This window comes from Cuculus canorus, chromosome 3 (genome assembly GCF_017976375.1).
Source record: "Cuculus canorus isolate bCucCan1 chromosome 3, bCucCan1.pri, whole genome shotgun sequence".
Classification (NCBI taxonomy): Eukaryota; Metazoa; Chordata; class Aves; order Cuculiformes; family Cuculidae; genus Cuculus; species Cuculus canorus.
Window position 1 is genome coordinate 44,572,959 of NC_071403.1, and position 25,815 is coordinate 44,598,773.

The following is a 25,815-nucleotide window of genomic DNA, read 5'->3' on the forward strand; positions in this document are numbered from 1 at the left end:
TTTTTAATCTGTAATTAAGTTGCTGTTTTGATTGTAGAAAATCTTGTTAAATTACTTTGAATCACTTTGTTAAACAAATGATTAATGAGTTACTAGAAAATAAACGGTAGTAGAAATATATTTTAATTTTGTGATTTTCTTCAATAAATTCTAAATTGCTGCTGAATCAAAGTCTCCCAAAATATCCTATCCGTGACACCCTCTCAGGCTTTTCTGCATAAAGGAAGATCATGCAGGCAAGAGCTAATACCTGACAGCTATGTATCAATCCAGTTTTGAAGTGATCATCATCATAGGTTGTGTTAACTAATGAGAGGCTTTGTCTGAAGATTAATGTCTTGCTTGTTTGTCTAATTCTAATTTGCAGAAGAAGATTAGAAACTAAAAACTGCGTGTGGTAAATATATGGTGCTTGTTACTATAGCAGAGCTCCTGATGGACCTCTTTCCCTAGTCACTGTTTCCATGTGTTGCCTACTGGTTTCTGTCCCAATTAGCTGCTTTGTTTCTTCCTCTCCTCCCTGCAACTCCTGCAGGCTTGTCTGTTTTTCCATCTGCATTAGAATCAGGGTACTTGGTGCCCTTGTCCAGATACAAATACCCACTCTACAGGTACTTGGTGAGAAAAATGATGTTTCTAGCTTCAATTTTGGCTCCACAGCCGAAACACAGCTTCTCAGAGTTCAAAGCCATGGCCACAAGGCATGTAATCCTGCTTGCTCTTGGACTTAAATATACATGCAGTGTTGAGAACACCTTTGGAAAGTTCAGGTACTCAAATGGTCAATGTCACTCCTGTCAATGAATTTTGGCCAGATTTTTCACAGAAACTGGAAAGCTACTTTGATGAAAGGTCACACTGCTTTTCCTAACTGGAAATTTTTCCACATTTAGGTGAAACTTTCTGAACAGGATAAAGACTGTTTGCAATTTAAGCAGAAGTTGGGGAAAGGGGCCTTCTGGTGGTGTATTATTTCCCTACCCTTGTTTTTGGAAATGTCCCACCTGACTTGGTTTAGAGCCTGAGGAAGAATTCCGTGGGGCTTACAAACTGGAAACTTTGTCACAAGTGGCTAAAGTTTGTCAGTGGTGCAAAGACTGAAACTAGTTCCTCAATTTCAGTGTTTCATTTTCTATTTCCTTTTTTTTTTCTTGAAAAAAAAAATTAATACAAACTGTGCATCTTTGCTTCCTGCTGGAGTTTGTCCCAGGCGGTACCCTTTCACCTCTAGCTGCCTCTACCACCCATGACAGTAGAGCTTTGTCTCCGTTGTAGTTTGGTCTTTTTCTTTTCCAACTCAATTTTTTTTCTAAAATAAAGGATATATTTAACAAATTAGTGAGAGAAGGATTTAACTAATTTTGTGTCTCTCAGTGTCTCATCTACAACACAGCAAATTTAGATTAGCCCTTAACTTCTGTATGTTTACTCCGTATCACTTGTATAAAAGAATGGTTAAGAGCGGAATTTAACATCCATCCAATGTGACTGAGTAATTTGAATAATTTGTTCCTTATTATAAAAGAATAGCTCAAGATCAAAGTTATTTATACAATGGAAAAAGTCAGAAGTACATTAAGGTTTATGTACTAGTTAATTTTGAAGAAAAAAAATTGATCCTTGATATGTTGATTTATACTTCATTTTAGCTGTTGTGGGTTTGAGATGGGGTTGGGATTAGCTCCTGCCTATGTTAAGCAAGCGTGGGAAAGAGATCATAATCTTTGCTGATAAAATGCTGTGTGATAGGTGTGTTAAGGAGCAGCTTGCTTTTCCAAGGAACTTGCTGGCAGGGTTGGGGTGTCTCTTTGCTCCTTCACCTGACCTCCTGAGCCCCAGAAGCCCAGCAGGAGGAGGAAGATGCTGAACATGACAGGACTGAGGATGTTAATCAGCTCAAATGTATCAGTCTGGGGTTGAAAGGATCCTTTTTTTTTTCACCTTTCCCTGATCTTGAGAGATGCAACTGAAATCAAGTCATAGCTGTACTTTCCAGCAATGGGTACTGCTCAGGTTTCTAAAACGTATGTTTATTTCATGGGACAGTGCACATGTGCATGAATACACGCAGCTTTTGCCTTCAGCACTATCTATAATCCTATGCTTCTTTCTCAGTATACGTTGCAGTTGGCTTTCATTGGAAATTTGCCTGAGTGAGGCAAGCAGTGTCTAGCCATGTGTTTATGCCAGGTGATGGTGGCATATTGACTACATTTGGGTGGTGACTATTATTGGATGTGTAAATGGAAGAAAAGTGAGGTGGATGGACTGCATCGATGTTACTGTAGATCATGTTTATTGTCCACAAGCAATAAAAAAACTTCTTTGGACAAACCAGAATTTTTCAGTCTAGAACATCAGGCTGCTTATGCCTCCGCCTGAATCTATGCCTACTGAACAGTGAAGACAAAAGCTTTTCTGTGACTTTTCCTTCCGCCAGCACAATAGATTGCCTCAGAAAATCATAGCCTACACTTCACTTTGTAAATAGTTTAATTTGGGAGTGTAAATAAGAGACTTATTTCCATGCAGATAACATCTGATGTTGCTGAATGTATTCTTAAAGAACAACGTGACCATTAGGAATGAACTGGAAAGTTCAGAAATGTGGCCACAATCCAACCCAACCTTGTAAATTTAATCTTTCTATGGAAATATTTAAATGGTTGTAATTAAACATGCAGGAAGGCTGCCCTGGCTGATTTTTAAATTACACATGGAAAAGACAAACTTACACTGTTGCTCAGAAAACATTTCAGGAAATTTTTGCCTTTGCAGTAATTCAGTAGAACAGTTTTGGCTTAGTATTCTTCAGCGGAACTAAAAAGCAAAGGTCCTCGAAAACATTAAAAGATGCTATCAGACTTAGGTTTTGAAATCCAGATGTAGAGCTGAGAAAGATGTTGTTTGTGTTTTGTACTTACTATAGGAACAGACCTGAGTGCCTGAATGCCAGCCAAGTTACAGTTGTAAGTTGTTGTTATTTTTCTTTAAGCATTTGATGTAGTGTTAGATTGAGATGCTTTTGTTCTGATAATGTACAGTTTTAAGCCTATCATGTTTGCAAACTCCTTAACATATTCATGAGTACTGTGCTGTAAATCTTTATTCTGCTGGCCAGGTTAAAGCTCAAGTGCAAGCCACTAGATTTTGCTGGTGCAATCAAGAGGCCTTGATGTTCAGCTCAGTAGAAGACAGATGGGAAATAAATGCGTCCTGTCCTTATCAATGGGAATACTGCTCAACTGCTACCTTTGCTACCCTCCATGCTGTTTTTTTAAAAATTGTAACAAGAAAGTATCCAAAGGAAAATACAAACAAAACTCATTCGTTTGTGGTTATACCTTTCAATTATAAGAATTAGTCACATTTTGAAAGTAAAAGAAATATATAGTTAGGCAACAATAATTTAAATAGCATTTTTCCCTACTGTGATATGTGAACATGTCAAAGCTTTCAAAGAGGAAGCCAAGAAGGGCAAGTTAAAATTGTTCTGAGTGTTACTGAAGAGAGTTTTGATTCATGACTCATCTTCCTCCAGACAGAGTTTATAGGTTATTCCTCATGCTATTAGTTTCAGTGTAACAGTGATTATTCATCTTCCCCTATAAAGTACTCTTGTGAAAGAGATCCTTCATCATCTTGTTTCCTAAGGTATTTTTGTCATTTACTATAAAGGATTATGTAAGGTTCATGGTTTTTGAGGTGTGCAAAATAGCAGTTATTTTCAATTGTAGGCTGAAACAAAAAGATTGGATGTTTGTAATTCATTAAAAACTTGGGTAAGAGATCTGTTTAAATAGTGTTCTTCTCCAGAGCTTTGGAAAAAGAAGCATAGACAGTCCTCCTGTTGCTCACAGTGAACTGAAATACCTTAAAAATCTCTTGATGCATCTTCCTTTGCTCTTTGTAGGCCAAACAAAACAAGTAATCTTCAACTCATATGTAAATCAACATCAATCAGAAATCATCGTTACACACAGCTGTAATTAGAAATACAACTTTACAGAGTACTCCCTAAACCACGAGCTCAGGTGAATGAGATTAGTACATACTCTAAACCCTGAAGCTCATTAAACTGTGGATCTTTTGCAAATGCTTTGCCTCCTGACTTTTACGAACTGTTGCTAATAAATGCCAACTTGACCAAGGAAAAAGTTCTGATATCCAAGCTCCAGTGTGTGCATGGATGCTTTGCCTGCAGGCACCCTTAAGTGAAAAGGATGGAAGTGTAAGTCCCCTTCCACAGCAGCCAGAGTGGCAATGCTGTCTGTGCCAGATGGCGTGGTCCCCCTTGCAGCTGACCCTCATCTCTCCCTTCACCATGACTGAATTGAAGTGAATCTTCCTCACTAGACCTTCTTGACTGTTGCAGGTCAGAGCAGACATGGCTATAGATTTTATCTATACCAAAGTAAATAATCTTCTCCCAGCACAATGCCTCAGACTACGGAATCTACCATGCTGTCAATAATCTCTGTAAAAATAAACTGCTTGTTGTAAGGACTAACGGAAAGCATGGGAGCCTTCCAGTGACCACTCTTGTTAATACCTTTACCGGAGTTGTCCCCTGTTTCTAATACAGCTAAGATGACTGTTATTCACTGTCCTATTACATCAGGTGTTAAATGTGAGAGGATACTGCATGTGGTCTTGATTTGACTCCATCTACTGATATTACCAAAACCCATAAAATGAAACCATTTTAATAAGGGAAATGAAAATCATTCTTCCACCCACCAAAGTTACAGCTGCAGAACTATTTTGAACAGTGTATTTACAAATCCTGATTTGCATAGTCCAGGCAGCAGGCCGAAGCACTGACCACAGCCAAGAGTACTCCTGCTGTATTGTAGCACCAAATCCAAGGTGAGTTCACCAAGACAGAAAAATCTAACTGAGACAGAGAAGTAATAAGCATAATAGCACTATCCTCAGTGGAGCTTGACCTAGGACACTCATTGAAGCACAAAGAACTCTGAAATGTTTGACTCCAACAGCATCTAATATGAAGTGTGCCTCTAAGTTAAGATCCTCTGCTGGTGGAAATGAGTTAATGCCTTCTCTGGAGGAAAGGAACTGATCCTTCCTGAAGAGACTTAATTTATCCTGTCCTCAGAAAACAACCCCTAGAATATCAAAAGGTGGCACCTAAGGATTAAGTGGGACCAAGAGCAGCCTGAATAAATTGACTATGAATTGCACATCACTCTGCTGTCTCTTGAGGAGGGGTTAGTAGAGGAAAATAATGATTCAGTAAGTCATCTGCATGCACTGAGCTGGTCAAGCCTTTTGATTTCTCTCATTCCCTTCTCTTTATTAGTTTATTGGGTAATTAAGTGGTATGGTGAGACATAGCAAAAGAAATCTTGTTGTGTAAAGTAGACTCCCAGGAAGTCTTTCGTCAACCTTCAGAAAACCAGGACCATTGTACACTAAAAAATGTGCCTGTCCCATGAACCAGACTTTCTTAACGTGTCTACCAGAAACATTTATGACCTGAAGATACAGCCTTGTAGAACAGAAAGGAGTCTAGGAAACACCAGAAACAGGTGGTAAGTGGATTCCTGCCTGGGTTCTCAGAGTACAACCTGCCCTTTGTACTTCAGCACCTGGCCTAGAAACCGCAGACACGTGTGTCTCAGCTGTGTCCCCTGCTGCTATACGTATCATTTTTGGCATGAGACATAGAAGAATGATGCAATCTCAGCTGGGTTTAGGTCAGACATCTGTATTTGTGGGTTTACTCTATGTTCACAAATGACTTTTGAGCAGCTGCAGTTTTTTCAAGTCTGGTTGTTGGGGGTGCTACCATATTTAGATGGCTAACATGCCTGAGCTTTAAAAAGCCTGATCTTCAGTCACCTGTTCAAGTGTTTGTGCATGAAAACAACACCTATTTGAAGTGTCTTTGTAAAATGGACGTCTCCAATTCACTTTGGAAGATCTTGTAGTGATTAGGGCCCTTGGTCAGGTGCCTAGAAAGCCACATATAATTATTAAAGTAAATGCCCAGGCTCATTCAAGTCTTAAGAATCAGAAAAGCCTGAATCTGAATAGCTTACATCATTATCAGTACTGTTGCTTCTTTGCCTCTCATTCTGACATGCCCAAATGAACTAAAAAATTTACTTAAGTAGCAACAGGATGTCACCATTTTTTCACAATATCTACTGCATCTTTTTACTGCAATGTTGTAACTCTCTTGGGGACTGCCAATGAACCTATAATGGGAGCTTAAAGTCAAGGCAGACTGAGATATGCATCACTAGCAATGAGGTCCTTGGGGACTCACTTTGAAATTAAACTAAAGTCATTTTCAATATGGAATCGTTTTACTGTGTGGGTGCATCTGTACATAAACTTTACATTGGGTTCTGAACAGCATATAAAGGCTTGCAAGAGATAAATTAGTCTAAGTATAGCACTCATCATTAATCAGGGTACTAAACAAGCATGAGCGCTAGAAAAAGAACACAGCTGTCCCTTCATTTATCTTGCTGTCAGAAGGTAACTCTCCTACAGAAAGAAGCTCAGAAGTGGTGGCTTAGGGTCTTTTGTGTCTGCTGAGAGGAGCTCCACACCAATTGCCAGTTGCTTGCAGAGGCAATTGCTTGCAGAGAATTTATATGCTTATACATAATAAATATGTATCTGTGTTACATGCATATATGTTTGTAAATTCAGAGACAAATATACCATATATATAAGCGCAGTTTTGTACCGATGTGTGTATAGGGGTGAATGTGTTCTCTGTAGTTTTGAGCTGAAATGGGGAGGTATGCCTGCTTGTTTCAAAGGAAAAATGTTTAATACTTATTCTCTTCACTCTGAGTATTCTGACTCAATTACAGAAATATTGGTTACTGTCTTACTGTAAGGTTATCTTCTGTGATAACTTTCATCAATTACCCCCACATGAAGATGTGGCATAGATGTAGCTGGTATGGCAAATTAAAAAGTCTTAGCATTAATTTCAGAGTTAATGTATGATGCTGGAAGGTAATAAAATCTATTTTCTCAGTTGCCTTGGGGAAAAAACAGCTAAGTGAAGTACAATTTACCGGAAGTCTCCAAGTGTTATTTTTATAGTAACTTCTTGTCAAAGCATGTTTTGAAGACAAGCTAACCAATTGCTAGTCAGATACATAGGGTGACAGGCTCCAGTGTCTGGTCTTCCTTAGTCTGACCTTTTGCATGAAAGCAATAAATCAGCTAGCGTTCCATGTCTCTCGCATTGTCCAGAGCTCCTGGAAAAAGGATGATTGAATAGGAAGAATTAGTGCTGCTGCATAGGATTTAGCATAATGTATAGATCATTAGCCTTTTAAGTCTGGTATCTTGGCTTCTGCACTGGCCTACCATGGCTGCTTCAAGTAAGGAAAAATCTCCATAGATAGCAAGGGTGGTTTGTGCAGGGAAGGGAAAAGATTTCCTGGACTGGAATAATGAGAACAGCTTGTCCATGAGGCTGGGCGGCACTGCAGCTGCAGTGGGACAGCAGTATAAAGTACACAGGCCTCAGGATCATAGTCATGGGAATGACACGTGTGCATCCTCAGTGCAGTGGCTTACACCACACCACATGATCAGAGCAATACAATCACTGTGATCAGGGTTATGCTATTCCACAGTGGCATATGGACCTGTATCTGAGGTATCTGAGATGCCTGTAGTAATGTGCCTATATGAGTAGAACCTCTATATAGGCTGCAATACTCAGATGATCGGCTTATTTGGGCTTTTTTCATGACTACTCTGCTAACAGCATCCAAACCAGCTAGTTTGAAGCCAGTGTAAGAGTAGACATCTAAACACTGCTGCAGAACCGACACTAATTTTGACTGCAGTGTTGACTGCAGTCTTCAGTTTATTTTAATGAAGATATGAGCTTCAGGTCTGCAATTTGCTGTACCTCAGCCAAGAACTTGCAGGAGAACAATATATCACTGCCTAAGAGGACAGAAATATTAGCATGCAGCACTCTGATAGTTGTTAATATTAGATTCTCAGGTTATCATGCCCTTGAGTATCCAGGATATGTGCAAGAACAGGTAGATATGACACATGTTATAGGGAGACATGAATTCTCTTCTGCAGTGGCTGCTGGAGGCCATGTGGGATACCCTCAGCACCTAAAACGTATTTGTTGCCCTTTTTTAAGTAACTACATCTTGCCCCACTTGTATATTTTCAGTGGAGTCCTATTAAAGTTGGAATTAAATGTTGGAATTAAATTAAAATGATCGTCTTCTGTGTGATGTTTGGTCTGAAATAGGCTGCTCAAAGGTACAACTTCAACTCCATTTGATTAGAACTTACCTCACAGGATGTGATTCAACACTTGAAAACGTATGTCAGAAGATTCAGCTTGACAGGGCTTTCCACGAGAGAAAACAGCTATATGTAGACAAAGCTATATGAGTGACACATAGTCAGATCAATCCCGAAAGCACCCATCAGCTAAGCATGATCTTAATTTCTGGTAATTTTTATGAGCCCACACTGAAAGCATGTGGTAGTTAATCTCTGAAAAATCCTAGACTTTATGGTCCACAAGCTTTAATTCATGTCTTAGCAACACCCTACACTGATCGCTACAATGCTTTCTGTGTTGTCTGGCCATCGGCCTACAGAGAGAAATTATAGTCTCATTGCATTATACAGTTGTGACCATGCTAAGACGTAAGAAAATAGCTGAGGAGTTTTCTGCTTGGATAATGCTAGGATGTTTTCTCAAATAACAATGAAGGCAGTGAGTGTGTCAGTCTGAGCTGACTTACACCTCACATTCACAATCTCATGGAAATCTCCATGTTGTGATATTTTGTATTTCCTACTTTCTCACTGCATCTTACCAACAAGAGGCAGTAGCGCTAGAGGTAGGACCAACAGGCTGACTTTAAAGCAACTGAGAACAGACATGAACTTTTTTCCATCTACGGTGATACTCTTTTCAGCAAACCACATGACAAAGTATGGAATTTACAAAAGGCCCAAAGCTGGCGACTGACTGAACTACTGAGACTGCCTACTTCAGAGGTGATCAAGTAAATAGTCAGCTACCTGGCTGCCTGTGCATGTTCAGAAAACTCTGTATAAAATCTCCAGGCATATGTTAGGTACAAGTTTATCTTCTAAAAACGGCTTATTCATGTCTAACCCCGTTCTCTTGGTGTTTTACTATTACTGTCTTTGTTACTGTCTATATATTTATCTGTTTTATGTCCCATGAGGTCTGTTATCATCACACAGCAAGTATACTGTCACTTGTGCATCTCCTCACAAGTTTCACCTCAAGAAACCTTCTCTGATAGGTACTACTTCTGTGCTATGCTCAAGTCATAGAATCATAGAATCATAGAATCACTAGGTTGGAAGGGACCCACTGGGTCATCGAGTCCAACCATTCCTAATACTCCTAAACCATGCCCCTCAGCACCTCATCCACCCGTCCCTTAAACACCTCCAGGGAAGGTGACTCAACCACCTCCCTGGGCATCCTTTGCCAGTGCCCAATGAACCTTTCTGTGAAAATTTTTTTCTTGATATCCAGCCTGAACCTCCCCTGGTGGAACCTGAGGCCATTCCTCCTTGTCCTGTCCTCTGTCACTTGGGAGAGAGGCCAGCTCCCTCCTCTCCACAACCTCCTTTCAGGTAGTTGTAGAGAGCAATAAGGTCTCCCCTCAGCCTCCTCTTCTCCAGGCTGAACAACCCCAGTTCCCTCAGCTGCTCCTCATAAGACTTGTTCTCCAGCCCCCTCACCAGCTTCTTTGCTCTTCTCTGGACACGCTCCAGAGCCTCAACATCCTTCTTGTGGTGAGGGGCCCAGAACTGAACACAGTACTTGAGGTGCGGTCTCACCAGTGCCGAGTACAGAGGCAGAATAACCTCCCTGGACCTGCTGGTCACACCGTTTCTGATACAAGCCAAGATGCCATTGGCCTTCTTGGCCACCTGGGCACACTGCTGGCTCATGTTCAGTCGGCTGTCAACCAACACCCCCAGGTCCATCTCCTCTAGGCAGCTTTCTAGCCAGACTTCTCCTAGTCTGTAGCACTGCATGGGGTTGTAGTGCCTCAAGTGCAGGACCCGGCATTTGGCCTTGTTAAACCTCATGCCATTGGTCTCAGCCCAGCTCCCTTTGCAGAGCCTCCCTACCTTCCAGCAGATCCACAATTCCACCCAGCTTAGTGTCATCTGCAAACTTGCTAAGGGTGCACACAATGCCTTCATCCAGGTCATTGATAAAGACATTGAACAGAGCTGGACCCTGTACCAAGCCCTAAACTGGTCTGATTTTACCGCTGTGGAAAAGTTTTTATCAGCTTTACTAATAGAGTAAAACTAAATCATTTAAATATCAATGAGCATCATAAGAATCTTTCTACCGGTTATCTTCTGTCACTGGCATGTATACTCATAGTATAGGAGACCATGGAATCTTGGGGAAATCAGAATTTCAATTTCTACTTCTATTTTATTGACTCTTAATTTCTGCATCTCTGTAAAGGAGTCAAGAAGCTAAGCTTGTTCCATAAGTAAAACTGAAAAGAAGTAAGAGTGTAGACCTTGCTAATAAGGGGAAATGAGACAGGCTTAAGGTTCACAGTTCACCCACTGAAACTCTCTTGCGAGGACAAGGTGTGAGTGTAAAGAAACCACAGGACTGCCATATTGTCACTGCCCGAGGTCTGTATTCAACCTGGCACTAGAGATGCCCGCTGCACTCCCCATTCTGAGTAGATGCAGAAGTTCAAGACAAAAGACAGGTTTTCTGCCTTTTCAGGTTTCTGTGGAAAGACTGTTGATACGGTATCTAATAGCCAGATTTGACATGCTTATCGAGTTTTCACAGGAGGTGCTCATTTGCAATAATTCATGTAATGATTTCATGCTAACACTTACATGTATCGATATTAGAAATCAGAAGATGCTCTTATGTGGTCTGCTTTGGTGTGTGCGTGAGATGTGTCGGTTGTCTCCTCTGAGTACATCTATCTTTCTCCTGCCTGCTTTCTGCAGAGGGTTGCTAGTCAGCACAAGGCTTGCGTAAGCCTTTATCTAAAAAAAATTTTTGTACTTCTGCCAGGACTCCATGGGGCAGTGAGACAAATAGGGTTGATGCATCGCAACATTCAGCATTGCAGCATTCAGCATTGTAATATTTAATTTTTAGGCATCATGCCTAGTGCAGTGCAAAATCTCAGGTGAAGTGCCCAACTTGCTGTGGAGAAATCTCACTGCTGTTACCATCTCTTTCTTATTGCTATACTCCTACACTGGATTTTTTCTATGATGTCTTACCTCTCTTGTTAGAATCTGGCCTGTTGGTGGAATCGTAGAATGATTTGGGTTGGAAGGGACCTTATGATTCAGGCTGCCCTTTGACTGCTGAGTCTGTTGACTGTGACATAAATTCTGCCATGTTCTTCATTGTAAAGGAAGACTTTTGTTCAGGTTTGGCATTCGTGTATTATTTTAATGATAATTTCTGAGTGATTAATAGGCAGTGTCACAGCAGTCTAATGTTTTGAGATCCTCGGAGCAATGGCAACATGGTCCAGTTCCCTGCACTGCCCGCAATCTTTCCATGTAATCTTAGCAGATCATTTAGTTAAAAAGTGATTGGGTGTCTGTATATCTTTACAAGTGCCTCTGAATATATATACCAGATATGAGTGTTTCCTCATTTCATAGGCATTATGAAACTAGGGGTGACTAACTCCCATTGAACTCAATAGTCTCCGAATATTGTGTTCTTTATGGGAACATGTTTCCTCTTAAGCTCTGCTAGCTGGTTTGCAGTTTAAGTGACTATGGTATTCACGGTCATACAAAAAGACCCATGTTTCAAACTTTTCTCACATCTCAACAGGTAACTCTGTATAAGTCTTCAGGCTTTGCAACTGATGGTGTGGTGGAACTGTGATTGGTCAACCTTTGTTCATATCACCCTTCCCCTACCACAACTATTGTCTACTTAGAATGAATTGTAGCTCTGCCAATAAATCTGATTCTGTGACTCTGTGGATTGAAAGGCTCTCTAATCCATAACTGGACAAGATTTTTCACTATGCTAAGATGTGGAAACAGCTCAGTTATTACAGACATCGTGGTTGGAAGCATTGCAAGGATCCAGTCACAAAGTCTCACGTATATTTTCTCAGGTTCATTGTCCCTGAACTCAGTTTGGGACTGAGGACAGGTTCCTTGTCCGTGTTCTTAGTCTGGGACGGAGGATCCCAGCCTTCTCTCTGCATCTCAGCCAGAGGGAGGATTGTAGTTTATGGTCAAAGAAGCACTGCATTACTACTGTTTTGCCACAATATGTCAGTATAGTTCCGTGTATGGTTCAGCCAGCCAGTTCTCTTTATAGTTCCCTGGTTTATTTAGAAAATGTTGCCTTGGGATTTGGGATTTTGCGGTTCTTCTCAGCTTTGTTTTATTTTTTTCCCCCCTCCCATCTGTGCAGAAATAGCTGTGTGCAATGATTAGATATATACCTTTCCTGGGAAAATAAAAGCAGACCTGTTTCAGGAATACAAAATCCACTTGAATGTGCTTCATTCAGTTTTTTAAATGCTTTTCTGTAAACAAGTAAAGAAGGGGATACAAGCATTCATTAAAGCCTCATTTCTGAAATGTGCATTTCCAGGCACAGCTCGTGCCATGCTATATAGGCACGATATACTTATACAACAAGTACAAACAAATTTTACCTATGACAGTGTTTGTTTGGGTTTTTTTTCCCTTGTATTTTTGAAACTGGGATTCTCTTTACAAAGGACTTCTGATTTTTGTGTGGCAGTGAAACATTCACATCTAGTATTTTTACACAGGCCATGGCTTAGATGCTGTCTCTGAGCAAGTGAATGCACATGGCCTGGGTCATGGTATGAAGTTGACCATGAGACTGTGAAAGTTGTTGCCAATTTTGGCACAGCCTAGAATAAGCCAAGACCTTGTCCTTGTTTGTGCTCCAGAGCCTCTCTGCAGTAGCTGCGATATCACCCGAGACTTAGGGCCATCCACACCAGTTCTGCCCAGTACCACTGAGTAGTACCTGCTCAATCCTTACCTAGGAGCTATTCTTGCCGTATGAGTAAATTATTTGTAAGGGTTAAGTGTGCAGCCCCCTGAGTGATAACAGCCAACACCGGATGAGCAAGAGTGAAGAATGAACCTCTTACTCTTTTATCCTACTTGGCCATTAAGAAACTGTAAATAGCTCTGGGGAATTCTGTGTTTTTCCTGTCCCAAGGATGTCCTAGGACCTGTGCTCACTGAACTGGTAGACCTTCTGCACAGTAAGCTTGTCCATGTTGTTCTCCAGCTAACTGAAATGCTTCAAGGCTGGTAGGGACATAATCTGCAGAAGACCTTGATAAGCATCTCAAAACTTATTTGAATTTAAGTACTATAACTATTAATATAGTATATTTATTAATACAAACAGCTAGTTTCTGTGTTCTGTTGTGCCTGGTCCCAAGTTGCCCTAGGGATATGGATTTAATGACTTCCAGTCACTATGTTTGGCCCGCTGGCTGGTCTCTGCAGCTTGCCCAAGTCTTGAAATTAGAAATACTAGCAGCTGCATTTCAATTGTAAACATGAAACAGATGTCTTTAATCTTGATTGTTTAGGGAAGTACAGCCCATTCTGCACTATTAACTGGCTAAAATGAAATGCAGAGGGGGAAGCTAATACTCAGTTTGCTGCATGTAAACATCAGTAAGCTGTGTGGACCCCTGTGATTACATAGCAGAAGTTTCTTGGGTGTTGTTTTCTTGTTTTCTAGCCAGTGCAGCAAAAATACTTGGCACAAAGTGACCAAGAGCAGAGCCCTTGCAAGCAGGGAAGAAGCCCAACCTGAGGTAGAGGAACTCCTTTGGTTTCATGTCGATGTAATGCTGATACATAAGTATCTGCTAGTGAAATCACAGGGGTATGATTAATTAATAAGAAGCAGAGGATAATTGGAGCAATCTCAACTTCTGACATGCGTGTCTGTCTTAGGACTTAAGGCTGTGCAGAGCAATGTCCTGTCTCATACCTCCTGCCTCAAGTCAGAGAAACAGCACTTCATCAAAACCACTCTCAAAGAAGTATGAGCTCTGATTGGATGGGTTAGACAAAGATTGATCAGAGCTGTCAAGAAAAATTTCCACACCTGTTCTGCTGCAGGAAGTTTAGACATGGCATTGGAAATCTTACTGCTTGGAAAAAGAAGGACACAGGGTTTTGGTCACAGAGAAAATAATCTTATTTTGCATTTTTTACTTGAAAAACAATATTATGAAAGATATTTTAATAACTGTTATTCTTTTTTATTTCAGTAAAATTTGAGTTTTTCATTAGAAATACTTCTCTGGAAGTGTTTTCATTGATCCTATTCACACGTAGTGTGGATATGGCATATGGAAAATGAGCTGAAACTTGTCTGTTATTCAGTTTGCTCCTCATGTTTGTCTCCATTCTCCACCTTATACTGACTTAACATGACTGGCTGTCATTGGACCTTGAGAGATCATGTTTCTGGCCACAGCTTGCCAGGTGCTGGCTTCACTAATGCATGGCTCTTTCCTTTGATCACGTTGATGGCCTAGGTCTAAAATTTTACTTTTCCTACTTCATCTGGAAGTAGCAGGATGTTTTTTATTGTAATGACCATGATAAAAAGAAAAACATAATGTTCCTTTAGATGGCTGTTCATAACACGAGTCGGTGCTTTCAGCTGCCTTTAATACATAGCAGGTATAAAAATTGGGGAAAAAGGTCTTTCCCAGTCTAAGTCATTTTGACCAAGTTTACTCCAGTGCATCAGCAGTACTGTGTGTGCACACACTAAAGGAGTGCACAGCTGCAGTAACTCTTGCTTGTTTGTGGCTCTGCTTCCTTTTTGAGGTGGTAGAACAACTTGCAGAAGAAGGAGGTTCATGTCTAGGAAGTACACAATAATCTCCCTGTGTTTCCCAGTTGGACTTAGTCTTCGGTATGCTCTGCTCAGCTCTTCCCATTGCCTCTGCTTGATCCCAACTTCATCTGTTTCAAAACTTGAGTACTTAAACAACGTTACACTTTTTGTCATTGTGTCTCCTGTTATTTCTAGAAATCTATCTTTATGTGGCAAACACCTTAATGATGCAACTTAGCAAAAGATGATGGCCTTGTGCACTCTGGGCTGGTGTTATTATACATCTTGTTGTGCAGCTGAAAGGATTTAATTTATTTAATCCTTTTCTCTACTTTTGGTATAATTTTTTACAGTATTTACCAGAGCGGAACAATGTTTCAGCAGGTGAGACAAGAAGGTATTCAGAATGAATGTACCAAACTGGGATCTCATTCAGTTTCTGAGGTTTCTTCCCATTCACTTTTCAGAGTTTCACTCTTCCTACTCTGTTTTCCACAATGATGTTCAAATGTAAAAGTAATAATTCTAATGTAAAGGGAAGGCCTTTAACATTAGAAAGGCTAATGAGCCCAAAGCCCCCTGCAACTCCAATGTAAACACTAAGATTTTCTCATTTGTGTTTCATCCCCATAGCCAGTGGCCTCAATACACGAATAAGTGCAATAAAGCAGGCAGTGATTTAATCATTTGGAGAATTAATTAGATTTTTAAAGTTTTTTTTCCTTGGAAGCACTTTATAAAAGATTCTGGAAGCACATTGCGAAGGAGACTGTAACTTCCATGATGGTGAAACCTGCTGCTATTTCTTTCCCTCTGCGTCTCTGCAGAAGTAGTCTTGTTTTGTGTCCTACATCCTTTGTGGCAAACTAACTTAGGAACTTCGGGGTTATTTTCTTCTTTTTTCCTTTCTCTAACAGATTTTATTCATTACTATCTTTGATCGTGGTAGCAAATTTTGAAATAGAGAGAAAATCCACAAGAACCTCCTACAAATTTATGATTAATTCCCTAGAGTTTGGAATATTTGATAACATCTGTCAGAACTGTTGGCAAAAGCCAATGTCATCTCACAACAGCATCCTATCCCCGGGCCACAAGAGTGGTTCTTAGCTGAGGTCAAGTCATGCAAGTAATTAAACCCCAAGTCCACATCTGATTAAAGCAGATATATGAGAGATATGAACAGGACTGGCCAGATGCTAGATCATATAATAAACACTGAGGACCATGGCGTCATATAAAACTGGGCATTCATATGGTGCAGCTGGCTATGCATAATCTTCTCCTAATTTATAAGGCTGAAACATCTGGTCCATTGCTGTTGCTCTATCAGCTTTTCCGGAGCCCGGTTCTTGAATTTCTAGTAGTTGGATATTGCTTCCTGGTGAAATGGGAAGTTAAAGCCATTTGCAGTGAGAGTTAAGCTCTTACTCCATTCGGCAGGTAAGATAGTGTTCTAGCCATTGTCATGAAAGAAAGGGTAGGCCCTTGTGGGTTGGGCTCCACTTCATATGAAGATCAAGAACTGAAAACTCTGAAAGACCTAATATCTATTTCTCATCAGCAGAACCCTCAGCTGTGACACAGGCACTTGGCCAGATGAGGTCATTGTGACAGGCTGTGCCCATGACCGCAGACGTCCCCTGGTGACACTGCAGGCAAGGGTTTACAGAATAGGTTGCACAAGTCCTGTTCTTTCACACTGTTTATTCTTCCCCACCCTATCCCGTAGCTCTAGGATCCAGCATTTACTTCTCTCTTTCCTGAAACAGAAGCTGGCATTTGACTTGTTATCAGAAAATGCTCTGTAAGTGACTAAAAGGCCAAGAGAAATGTGTTTTCAGCTGAGAGTGGCAAACTTATAGTCAGAAGGAATTAAGCTGACCATGCAAAGGTGTCTGGCACTGAGTGGTGTGTGTGTGTGCACTAACCACTGGAGCCATGTACCGTCACAGGCAGCTCCGGAGAGGTGGACCTACAGCACATGGTCCCTGTGTTGACAAGGAGGAAGGGGAACGAGGGCCAGAGCTCACTTTTCCAGGTATTTCTAAACTGCAAGAAAGCCTCAGCTGTAGTTTAGAGCCTGGGAGACCTCTCCCTCCATTCCCCCTCTAACGGAGTCGTTAATAGCAGTGCAGCATACACGCTAAGGTACCAACAAAGTTGTTTTTTAAAAACTACATTTCCAATGCTCTTTAGCAGCTATCAGTATAGGTCACTCAACCAGTATATACCACAGCAAAGTACATCTCTGGACAGAAGCCCCATCCTGTGAGCCCTGGGGAGCATGTCTTGAGAACGTGCCACTACCACTGATTGCGGAGAAAAAATACAGCACCAGTCATTTTACCAAACCCTTCCCCAGCAAAATTATGTCAAAGCAGAGCTGAAAGCAAATTTGTATTTCAAATGGAGAGAGAAAATTGATGTTTGAAGAATATCATGGGTTGGTGATAGTAAATCCTGGTGCCATCAGAATGGAAGTGGATCATTCCTGCAGCTCTTGCACTGTTTTCTGTAAGCCTGCGTTGTTGCTGAAGAAGTGAAATCTGATAGCAAACAGAACAGCACAAGACTTTTTCAGACCTTTTATTGATTTTCCCAGTATAAGCTCTGTACATTATGTATAATTTCGTGTTTCCAATGTTTCCATAGATCCATGGCGTAGCAGCTGCAATATTTCTAGCCAGGTTTGAACACTTCAGGCAACGCTATTACTCTGCTTCTTCCTTTTTTTTTAATGTCTTTAAGTTTGGAGAGTCCTAAACAGTTTCATTCTCTGCATCTGACATAGGTACTGTATCCAGTATTGTGGGAGCCTGGTCTCTGACTACAGCTACTAGAGGTTAAACTTTTATCTTCATGTAACAACAACGTGAGTTGCCCCAGAGATAGAAGTGAATTTGAGAAAGCTTGATTTACTGCAGATACTGTTTTCAGGCTGTGATAACCCATGAGTGGACAAAGTCACCACTGCTGAAACACAAGAAAGGCTATTTCTTAATAATTTGCCTGGTTGTTTTTATTGTGGTGCTGCCCAGTGCAAGAGGAGTGTCAGGACAACTCTCGACCTGAGACTTGTCATGGTGCTAGGTGCAATATAGGGATTTAGTAAGTCCTGTTTCCCAAAGAAACTTATCTAAATTAAGAAACTATGTGATACATGTGGGGTAAAACAATTGGAAGAAAGGGGAGAGGAGCAAAAAGGGAAGTGTAGTGAAGGAAACCTGGTTTTATGGACTAGAAACGTGGATGCAGCTAGATGCCTTCACATCTAGTCATTCAAATATATGATGTGTTAGAATCAGACAGTGGAAATATTTAATATGTAATGCTTTTTTCTTTATTTTGGTGAAAGCGAGTGCACCAGCATTCACTTACTTGAACACAGCCTCCTCTCAAACACCTACTGCCAGCATTCTGATGCAGCTCTAAGTGAGCCTCCAGGTGAGGTGTTAGTGACAGACCATGAAAAATGCTTTGCATGAGGCTCAGGTGAACTCAAAGTTTGTTATTTAAACTGATGCAATCCACCTTTGTGTATGCAAATTAAGGGAAAACTGTATAGTCATTATGTAGCAGGAAGCTTCATTTTTCCCAGGGCTTGCTTTGCCCTCTTGCATCTGGCCCCCTCTCATCTCCTCTCACTTACTTTGCAATAACAGAATGCAGTTAGGTATCAAGATTCTCATTAGTTACATATCTTGATGCGGAAAAGCCACTTCAGCTCTCCATCCTGTGATAGCTTACTGGGTATCTAACCAAACCTCGCCCAGGAAATCTTTTCACTTAAGAAATGAAGACTTAAAGGAATAAAATCACTAGAAATCATACGTGGAAGTTGGTAATTTACTGTGACATGGTTGAAATAGAGGTCTTTTCCATTTAACCGTCATTAACTGAAAGTGAGTATCTCTTCTGTTTCAGTTTAGCTGAGCTCGGGCCTAACTAATTCTGGTTTCAAGATCAGAAATGCTATGTTGAGGGTACTATGAAGACTCTGTGAATCTGAGATATGCTCCTGGACTATATGTTTCTTATTTTAAAGAAAGGATGCTTTTTTCATCTTTTGTTGCATCCTTTGTAGAAGAAATAAAATATCTGAAGCTTCTCTTTTATAAACTGTAAAGTAATCCCAATGCTTAAAAGAGAAAACCCATAGAAACAATCTTAAGGATATTTTCACAACTGCTTTTTACTTTACTTTTTATTAGAGTACGTTACTATTTGCTTTCTAAATGCAAATATATATAATTTCAAATTGTGATATAGGACATACAAAGTATCTTTGGCTTTTCTGTAGCATAACATTATGTTGATGAATCAAATCATTGAATGTAACAAAGATTAATTTATAAAGTGTCCAAGTATGCATTCCATACATAGACCGCAGAAGTTGATTTACAGCTGGATCTGTGATGGGAGGCATCTTCTGCTATAATTCTTGTAACTGGGAAGAGAAAGAGAATTGCCACTGGAGTGCACGTTTAAGCTGGGTCGTATTCAATTTAACTGAAAATGCCACACATGCCATTTGCCTGCATCCCTCCTGTGCCTCTGCAGGTTGTTCAGCAGTCCAGCTCTAACCCAAGCTCTCAGTCTTTAACAGTACAGCGAAAGCAAGCAAAAATGCAGGAAAATACCTAGTTACTGGCTCCCTCCTTAGCCTAAACCCACTAAACAATTCTCCAGAGAGACCAATGTTATGCATCATATTATGAAGCAGAAGACAGAAAAATCTTTCATCGTTAGGGTACCAAGCTGAGAACAGAAGCACAGGTTCAGACTTCAATGTTTTTCCACTTTTCCTCTGTTAATCCTAGAAAGGACCCAAATCTCAGTTTACTGAAGCCAGTGACACTGAAGTCAACATTGGCTTAGGTCTCTATGCACTCCGTGCCTCAGCACGTGCAAGGCCGGATTGATAGTAAATCTCTCTGCTGGCCATATAGTACCTGAAGATAGTCTAATGACTGAGGTAAGTGAACAAACAGATTTTTCAGACCACCTAATTGGGCTAACTCTTGTATTTTGTCCATGGAAACTCATGAAATTTGAAACCCGATTTATTTTTAAACACATTCTATCTGAAGAATGGCCATAAAAGGGGACAGAATCATTTGAATTAAATACATCAGATAAATCCCTGAACCAATTTGCAGAGCTGGCAGCAGAATTGCCTGTTAATAAAGTTGGAGGTTGCTCCTTCTCCTAGTTAAATACTTGACAGCAATAACAGCTGATGAGAGCAGTGCTTCGTATAACTTTTTAAAGAAGGAGAAAAGGAGAAGAGTGTTTCTGAGCACCATGCCTGCATGCAAATACTTATCCACAATATTCCTCTGATCTCCTTGGCTGTGTCATTCTTGCTCGGTGATGTAAGAACTCTGGCTAATATTGTCACGTGGGATGGCAGGTTTTATGCTACCCCCCTTTGTTTTTTCTTCTTTTGGAGAATATCTGCCTTTGATAGCTCTTGATTGCTGGTGAAGAACAGTGCTAGTGACTCACCTGTCGCAGGGGTGCTCGCCCTGTCACTGCAGCATGGTGCATTGCCTGCTGCTGTAGACACTGCTGCGGTCCAGTGCTGGCACGTATGTTTTAGCCTCAACACAGTAGCTGATTCCAGGCCTCAAATCTTCTATTTTAATAATCTTGTCTTTTCCTTCATAGACCAGGACTCTGTGTTGCTTCAGACAGAGCAGGTTAAAAACAGCCAGTCAAGCACATTGCCCTAGCAAGTGACTGAAGTTTGATAAGAACAGAGGATGCGGAGTGGCATGTGGACTTGCACAAGGTCAACAACATTAAAATATATGAATTTAATAGAAAATTCCCTCCAAAATTCCCCTCCTGTCCTTTTTTTCTTTTATGTAGGCCTTAGAGTACAAATAAGTTGATGGAAAAGAATAAAGGGAGGAATTACAACTCTATTCAAATTCAGTTCCTGAAAAATAAACTTAATTTGTTATCAAATACTTTCCCAGACACCGAAGCCCTCATGCTCCCAGAGGACAACTTGAACTGTAAAACAAAAGTCTTGTACCCATACTTTCCTTGCATTTCAATGGTAAAGGGTTCATATCTAAATATGTGCTTACCTCTTCTAGCAAGTTGTTAATGATAAAGATTTGATATAACAGATCATAATAATTTGTCATTGGTATCTTGCTGCCTCTCTTCTTTTTATAAGGAGAACGTGGAGCCTGGAGCTTTAGTATTAAGGATTTGTTGCTATGAATCACAGTTACAGTTGGAGGTCCTATTATAGCTAAGGAAAAACGCCAAAGACATTAACATGATTATAGTTTATTAATAATGTTTCACAGAATGCACTTTGAATCCATCCAATGATTTAATGGTCTCCTTACCAACAATATATTCTGCTGTATTTACTGTTAAAGGGACACTTTGTAAATCCTTACTTCTTGCTGCTTATTGATTGGGATGTTTTGGGGACAAAATTTCCTGTGTTTATAAATCTATCTTTAAGCCAAACTCTTTGAGATCTCTCAGAGCTGTATGTTGCTGACTGCAGGTTGGTCAAGCAAAACACTTTGGACTTTTGCCCTGCTTTTATTTTCTTCTCACATATTTATCTGTGTACTTGGACTGCATAAAACAGCTATTTGAACCATTTCAGTTATGTGAAGGGTGCAGCTTCAATCATTACTTTCAAAATTTTGCACTCTGCTTCGTTAAACACAGCTATGGGTTTGAACTAATGCCTGCAGACCCCTGCAGACTCAGAGATGTGGGGAGACAGCTGTCTCGTGTGTCTCTCCAGGAGGAGGAAGAGTCAGAGGGCAAGACGGGCTGTTGCTGCTTTAAGGTACTATTTAATGTAACAGCCTGCAGTTTCATCTATACAAGAGGCTCAAGGTTGTTTGCACTTCAAGGCTTTGAAGTGACCCGCATTGAAATTTCGCATTGACCACTGTGGGAAAACTGGTTAACTTACAGGGAACTTACTGGTAGAATCACTGCTACTATTTAATGTTTTGCCAGTCCACCAATTTCTAACATACTACGGCATTATAATGACTGTACTAACCAAAACTTTTGTTCGTGTCCTTGCCAAATACCCTGCAGTCAGGAAAACACATATATGCGAGAAGAACAGTGGTCATGCAGCTCTCAGCTCTGTTCTCCCTTTTCCCCTCCAGCAGAGAATGTTTTCTTCTTTTCTACTTTGTGCTCAGTCCTTCCAGCAGTTCCAAAACCAGCCAAAAATAATTTGTGTAATTACATGTTTTGAGGAAGGGCTTGTGTTAAAAGGAGCCAGGCATTTCTGATCCCCTAATTGTAGGTAAGTGGCTACTTATCCGTAATAAATAGATTGTCATCCAGGCATAGGGAAATTTATTTTATCACAACCTGTGAGCTATTGACTGGCAACATCTTTTGGTGCAGCTTTGTAGCTAGAAAAGGATTACTCACGTTTACAAATTGTAAGCAGAGATGATGTATTCCATGCCACAGAAAATCTAATTCCTTTCTCAGAGAGACCCATATGTTTGTACTTACTTTCTCTCCAGGGAGTGAATCTGCAGCTGAGGCTCCAGTCGGAATAGATGCCAGCTGATGCGGCTTTCACTCTGCCGTAGTAAGGCTCTCGGATGTCAGAGGTTTCGTTTGTTAGGTCACAGACATGATTTTGAATTCCCCAGCACTCATCTTTGTTTTGCCACGTGCTCTGCCCATACCTATGGAGAAAGAGGAGGAAGGATATAAGCTTTAGCTAGAGCCTATGGAGTCCATACAGATTTTTAGCTGTTTTAACTCAGCGGTACTGACAAGCATTTTGCCATGGAAATTAACTCCCTTCTTCAATTTGATGGCAGGGAAAATTGATTCCAAGGGTGTTTGGGAGCTATCTGCTTCCATCTTTTCTGAAAGAAACATAAAGCAGAGATGTGGTTCACCAGTCCTGTAAGAAGCCACTGCGCCCTTATTTCTTGGGAGAGGTGGGCAAGCTTTGGCCTAGCTGGCATGATCAACGATGGGCAGAATGCTGGATTCCACCAACTATTTTCCCAACAGGCATGCTAGGAATATCTCAGAGGACCAGTCCCTAGTACTTCCTCAAGTTTGCCATGTGAAGCACCTGGAAGCACTGTCCTGGGCAAGGTGGGCCATGAAAATATCCTAAATGTTCTAGTGAAGAAGTACCTGACCTAAGCACAGCTGCCTCAGGTAGGGGTTTGGAGCCGGTGACCTCCAGGGGTCCCCTGCAAACTACATTTTTCTGCATCTCTACAGTGCAATGAGGGTGCAGAATGTGTTGCTGGCAGCGCTTGTTCCCTGCCTGCCTTGGGCTGTTCAAGCTGTCTTAGTGGGCTATCAATAAGCACAGCAAAAACTGAAAGCTGGCAGTGGCTGTTCCCCAGGGATGGGGAGAATAACCCTTGTCATCTGAGAAATCCCTTTGATGTGCTAAGCAGGGATGATCCCCAGCCCAGCACGAGTCTGGAGTTTCCCTGGTACTTACACTTTATACTGCACAAAGTAGACTGTGTCTCTTGCCTCTCCAGCCCTCCCAGGCTGCCAATGCAAAGTGCTGTTGAAGTTTAGCGAATGAAACACTACATTCTGTGGCTTAATCAAATCTTGCAAGTCTTGGTTTTCCAAAACTAAAACTGCTGCAAAAAAGTAAGTAATGATAACACAATGAGTTTATCACAGACATACTCCTCCAGAAGGGTATCGCTACAGCTCAGTAGGTTTCTTGACTAGCAAATCGCAGGGAAATTAAATCTCATGTTTAAAACTTTTTAAGTCACAGTAACTAGATCTAGCAGTTACAAAACAAACACATTAGTATTGTGAAAGGAATACTTCAATGTGGTTTTGGTTTTTTTGTTTGTTTGTTTGCTTTTTTCATTTTCCCCTAGTGAGTTTACTGCTGTGAAAGATGCCTGATGGACATTCCAGAAAACAAACCCTCCAGATCAATTCACATTGCCTGCAGTAAGCGGCTACAGCGGTTCAAGCTGAGTGCTCTTGCCTTTCCGCTTTATCTCAGCTTTAACCTATAAGAATTATAGCTGTTTTAACAATTTCCACAACTGTGTATATCAACTCTTGCTTAATGAAAAAAATAACTTGAGATTCACTGCCTTTCCAGTCTGTACTACTGGAAAAATCTGCCTGACAGTTTTTAAGGTAATTTGCTTTCAAACTGCGATGGTTACAGAGGACAATCAGTTAACAACCTCTCTGAAGCATCCAAATGCTAAAATACTTCTGGGTTTTGTGACCCAGATGGCTCTATATTACTGTAGCTTTATCCCTAGCATATCACAGAATCTGGTAAAACTTGTACTAATTGAATCAAAACTGGTAATATAGCTATGAATAAATTCAATGGGCAACATGCTTGCTTTAGCTGCATTTCATAATCTTGAAAGACAAAATAACAGACTAATTTGGAAATGACAGGAATTTTGAAACCCACCAAAAGATTCAGAGATTTCTTGACTTATCCAGAGATTCAGTGACAGAGCCAGCACCCCCACTCCCCACACAGGAAAAGAGCACAAAGCCTTTACTTACTCGCTATCTCATCCTGAAGCAGGTGTATCAGTAAGCAGAGGGAGGAAAGTGTGATCCCCCTCATGCTTAGGAGAGCAGCTCCATGACAGAAAAGCATCTCTCTTCCTCTTGGGCATGACTTATGAGGAAGTAATTGTTAAACACTTTAGAGTTCCCCTTATTTCCAGCAGTTTCCAAAATCCCCAGTTTGGCTTTGCTTTAATTTAGCTGAAAAACATATGAGTTGTTCAAACTAAACATAAGGAATCGTTCTTACTTCACAGCTGTAGTCACTCTGGAGTTTGCAACTGATTATGAAGCAAACCACCATGACAAAGCATGCTTTTTTTTTTAGGCACTAATTTCCAAATGACAATGTTGCTTTATCCCATAAATTTGTCACACAAGCTTGCTTGCTTGCCATTGCTAGAGTCTTATTTTATTTATTTATTTGTTCGTTTGTTTTTCAGCTGGCTAAACACTCAGAGTTGAAGAACACAAAATTTTGCTGCAAACATGTAAAAGACCTACCCAAGGGATGTCATACGATTTGGTGGTCCGTCTTGTCTGTCTTTGGGTCAAACGCAAGCAGATGGAGTTTGCAGTTGTGTTTGTGGCAAGACATCATCTAGGCATATATCACTGGAGGAATGAGGGGTCGTGAAATCGCTGCCAGCCTTGCTGCTGGGCCGTGAAGCGACACCATGCTGGGTGCTGGAGAGATGCTGGGAGATGTTGCAGCTCTTTCAGCCTCAGGGCATGGAATGGCGAGGCGAGCCCAGCCCATCGCGATGAAGTCTCACCCTGCGTTGGACTTTCAGACTCCCAGGAGTCATGTGCCCAAGCCTGGTGTGGGTGTGACACTACTCTGTACAAATACTGGCGTTTGCCACCACTGTCCTCTGAATCCTGTTTCCCGATATGTGTGTAGGCTGAGCCTAGGGCTGGGATGCTGGGGCCCCCTAGCAAGACAGATCTCACTTTCTGTTTGTAAACAATTCAATGCCACATGTGTGCCTCTCTGATGGGAGCCAGGTTTTGTTCTCCTGGAATGTATGGAAAGTTCAATCAAGTCAGTCGCTGGCAGCAAATGTGAAGCTGCTGGAAGCAGCTAGGAAGCTTCAGACCTCCCTGCTCAGCCTTGCCCCTCACTCTTCCCTCCTCAAAATCTCCCTGGAGCTGACATACACATATATTTTGCTGCTCGTGCACCATCATATCTGGGCGAAAGTCAGGATGCGTTCTCCTTTTGCAAGCTCACATTGACAAGCCAGAAGAGAAAACCCAAAGTTTGTACAACTTAGTGCAGCACTGTGTAACAACACCCACTGAAGAAGTTATGGAGATGAAGATTATCTGTCTGC

At 41.0% G+C, this 25,815-nt stretch overlaps 1 protein-coding gene across 2 annotated transcripts; it reads right to left on the reverse strand.

Annotated features, from left to right (window-relative positions):
* Positions 1–17,522: 17,522 nt before the first annotated feature.
* On the reverse strand, positions 17,523–25,280 carry IL22RA2 (interleukin 22 receptor subunit alpha 2). 2 transcript variants are annotated; one of them, XM_054064092.1, is made up of 7 exons: positions 24,983–25,280; positions 24,473–24,679; positions 23,409–23,556; positions 22,445–22,623; positions 21,019–21,188; positions 20,429–20,607; positions 17,523–19,367 (listed from the first exon to the last, which is right to left on the reverse strand). In XM_054064092.1, exons 2-6 carry the CDS (start codon positions 24,567–24,569, stop codon positions 20,452–20,454), a joined length of 750 nt encoding a protein of 249 aa, XP_053920067.1. In that variant the 5' UTR covers positions 24,570–24,679; positions 24,983–25,280; the 3' UTR covers positions 17,523–19,367; positions 20,429–20,451. The 2 variants fall into 2 exon arrangements, with proteins under 2 accessions (XP_053920067.1, XP_009555791.2); XM_009557496.2 differs by having other exon boundaries at positions 23,409–23,559; positions 24,983–25,276.
* Positions 25,281–25,815: the final 535 nt, after the last annotated feature.

What these genes read in the sequence shown, in the direction of transcription:
- IL22RA2 (XM_009557496.2), bottom strand. Translation starts at nt 24,569, where the DNA reads ATGCTTTTCTGTCATGGAGCTGCTCTCCTAAGCATGAGGGGGATCACA. An exon ending in ATTCACTCCCTGGAGAGAAA is followed by an intron (nt 21,189 to 22,444) that starts GTAAGTACAAAC and finishes GTTTTTCCTTAG; the next exon opens with CTATAATAGGACCTCCAACT. An exon ending in TTAACAACTTGCTAGAAGAG is followed by an intron (nt 20,608 to 21,018) that starts GTAAGCACATAT and finishes CTCTGTCTGAAG; the next exon opens with CAACACAGAGTCCTGGTCTA.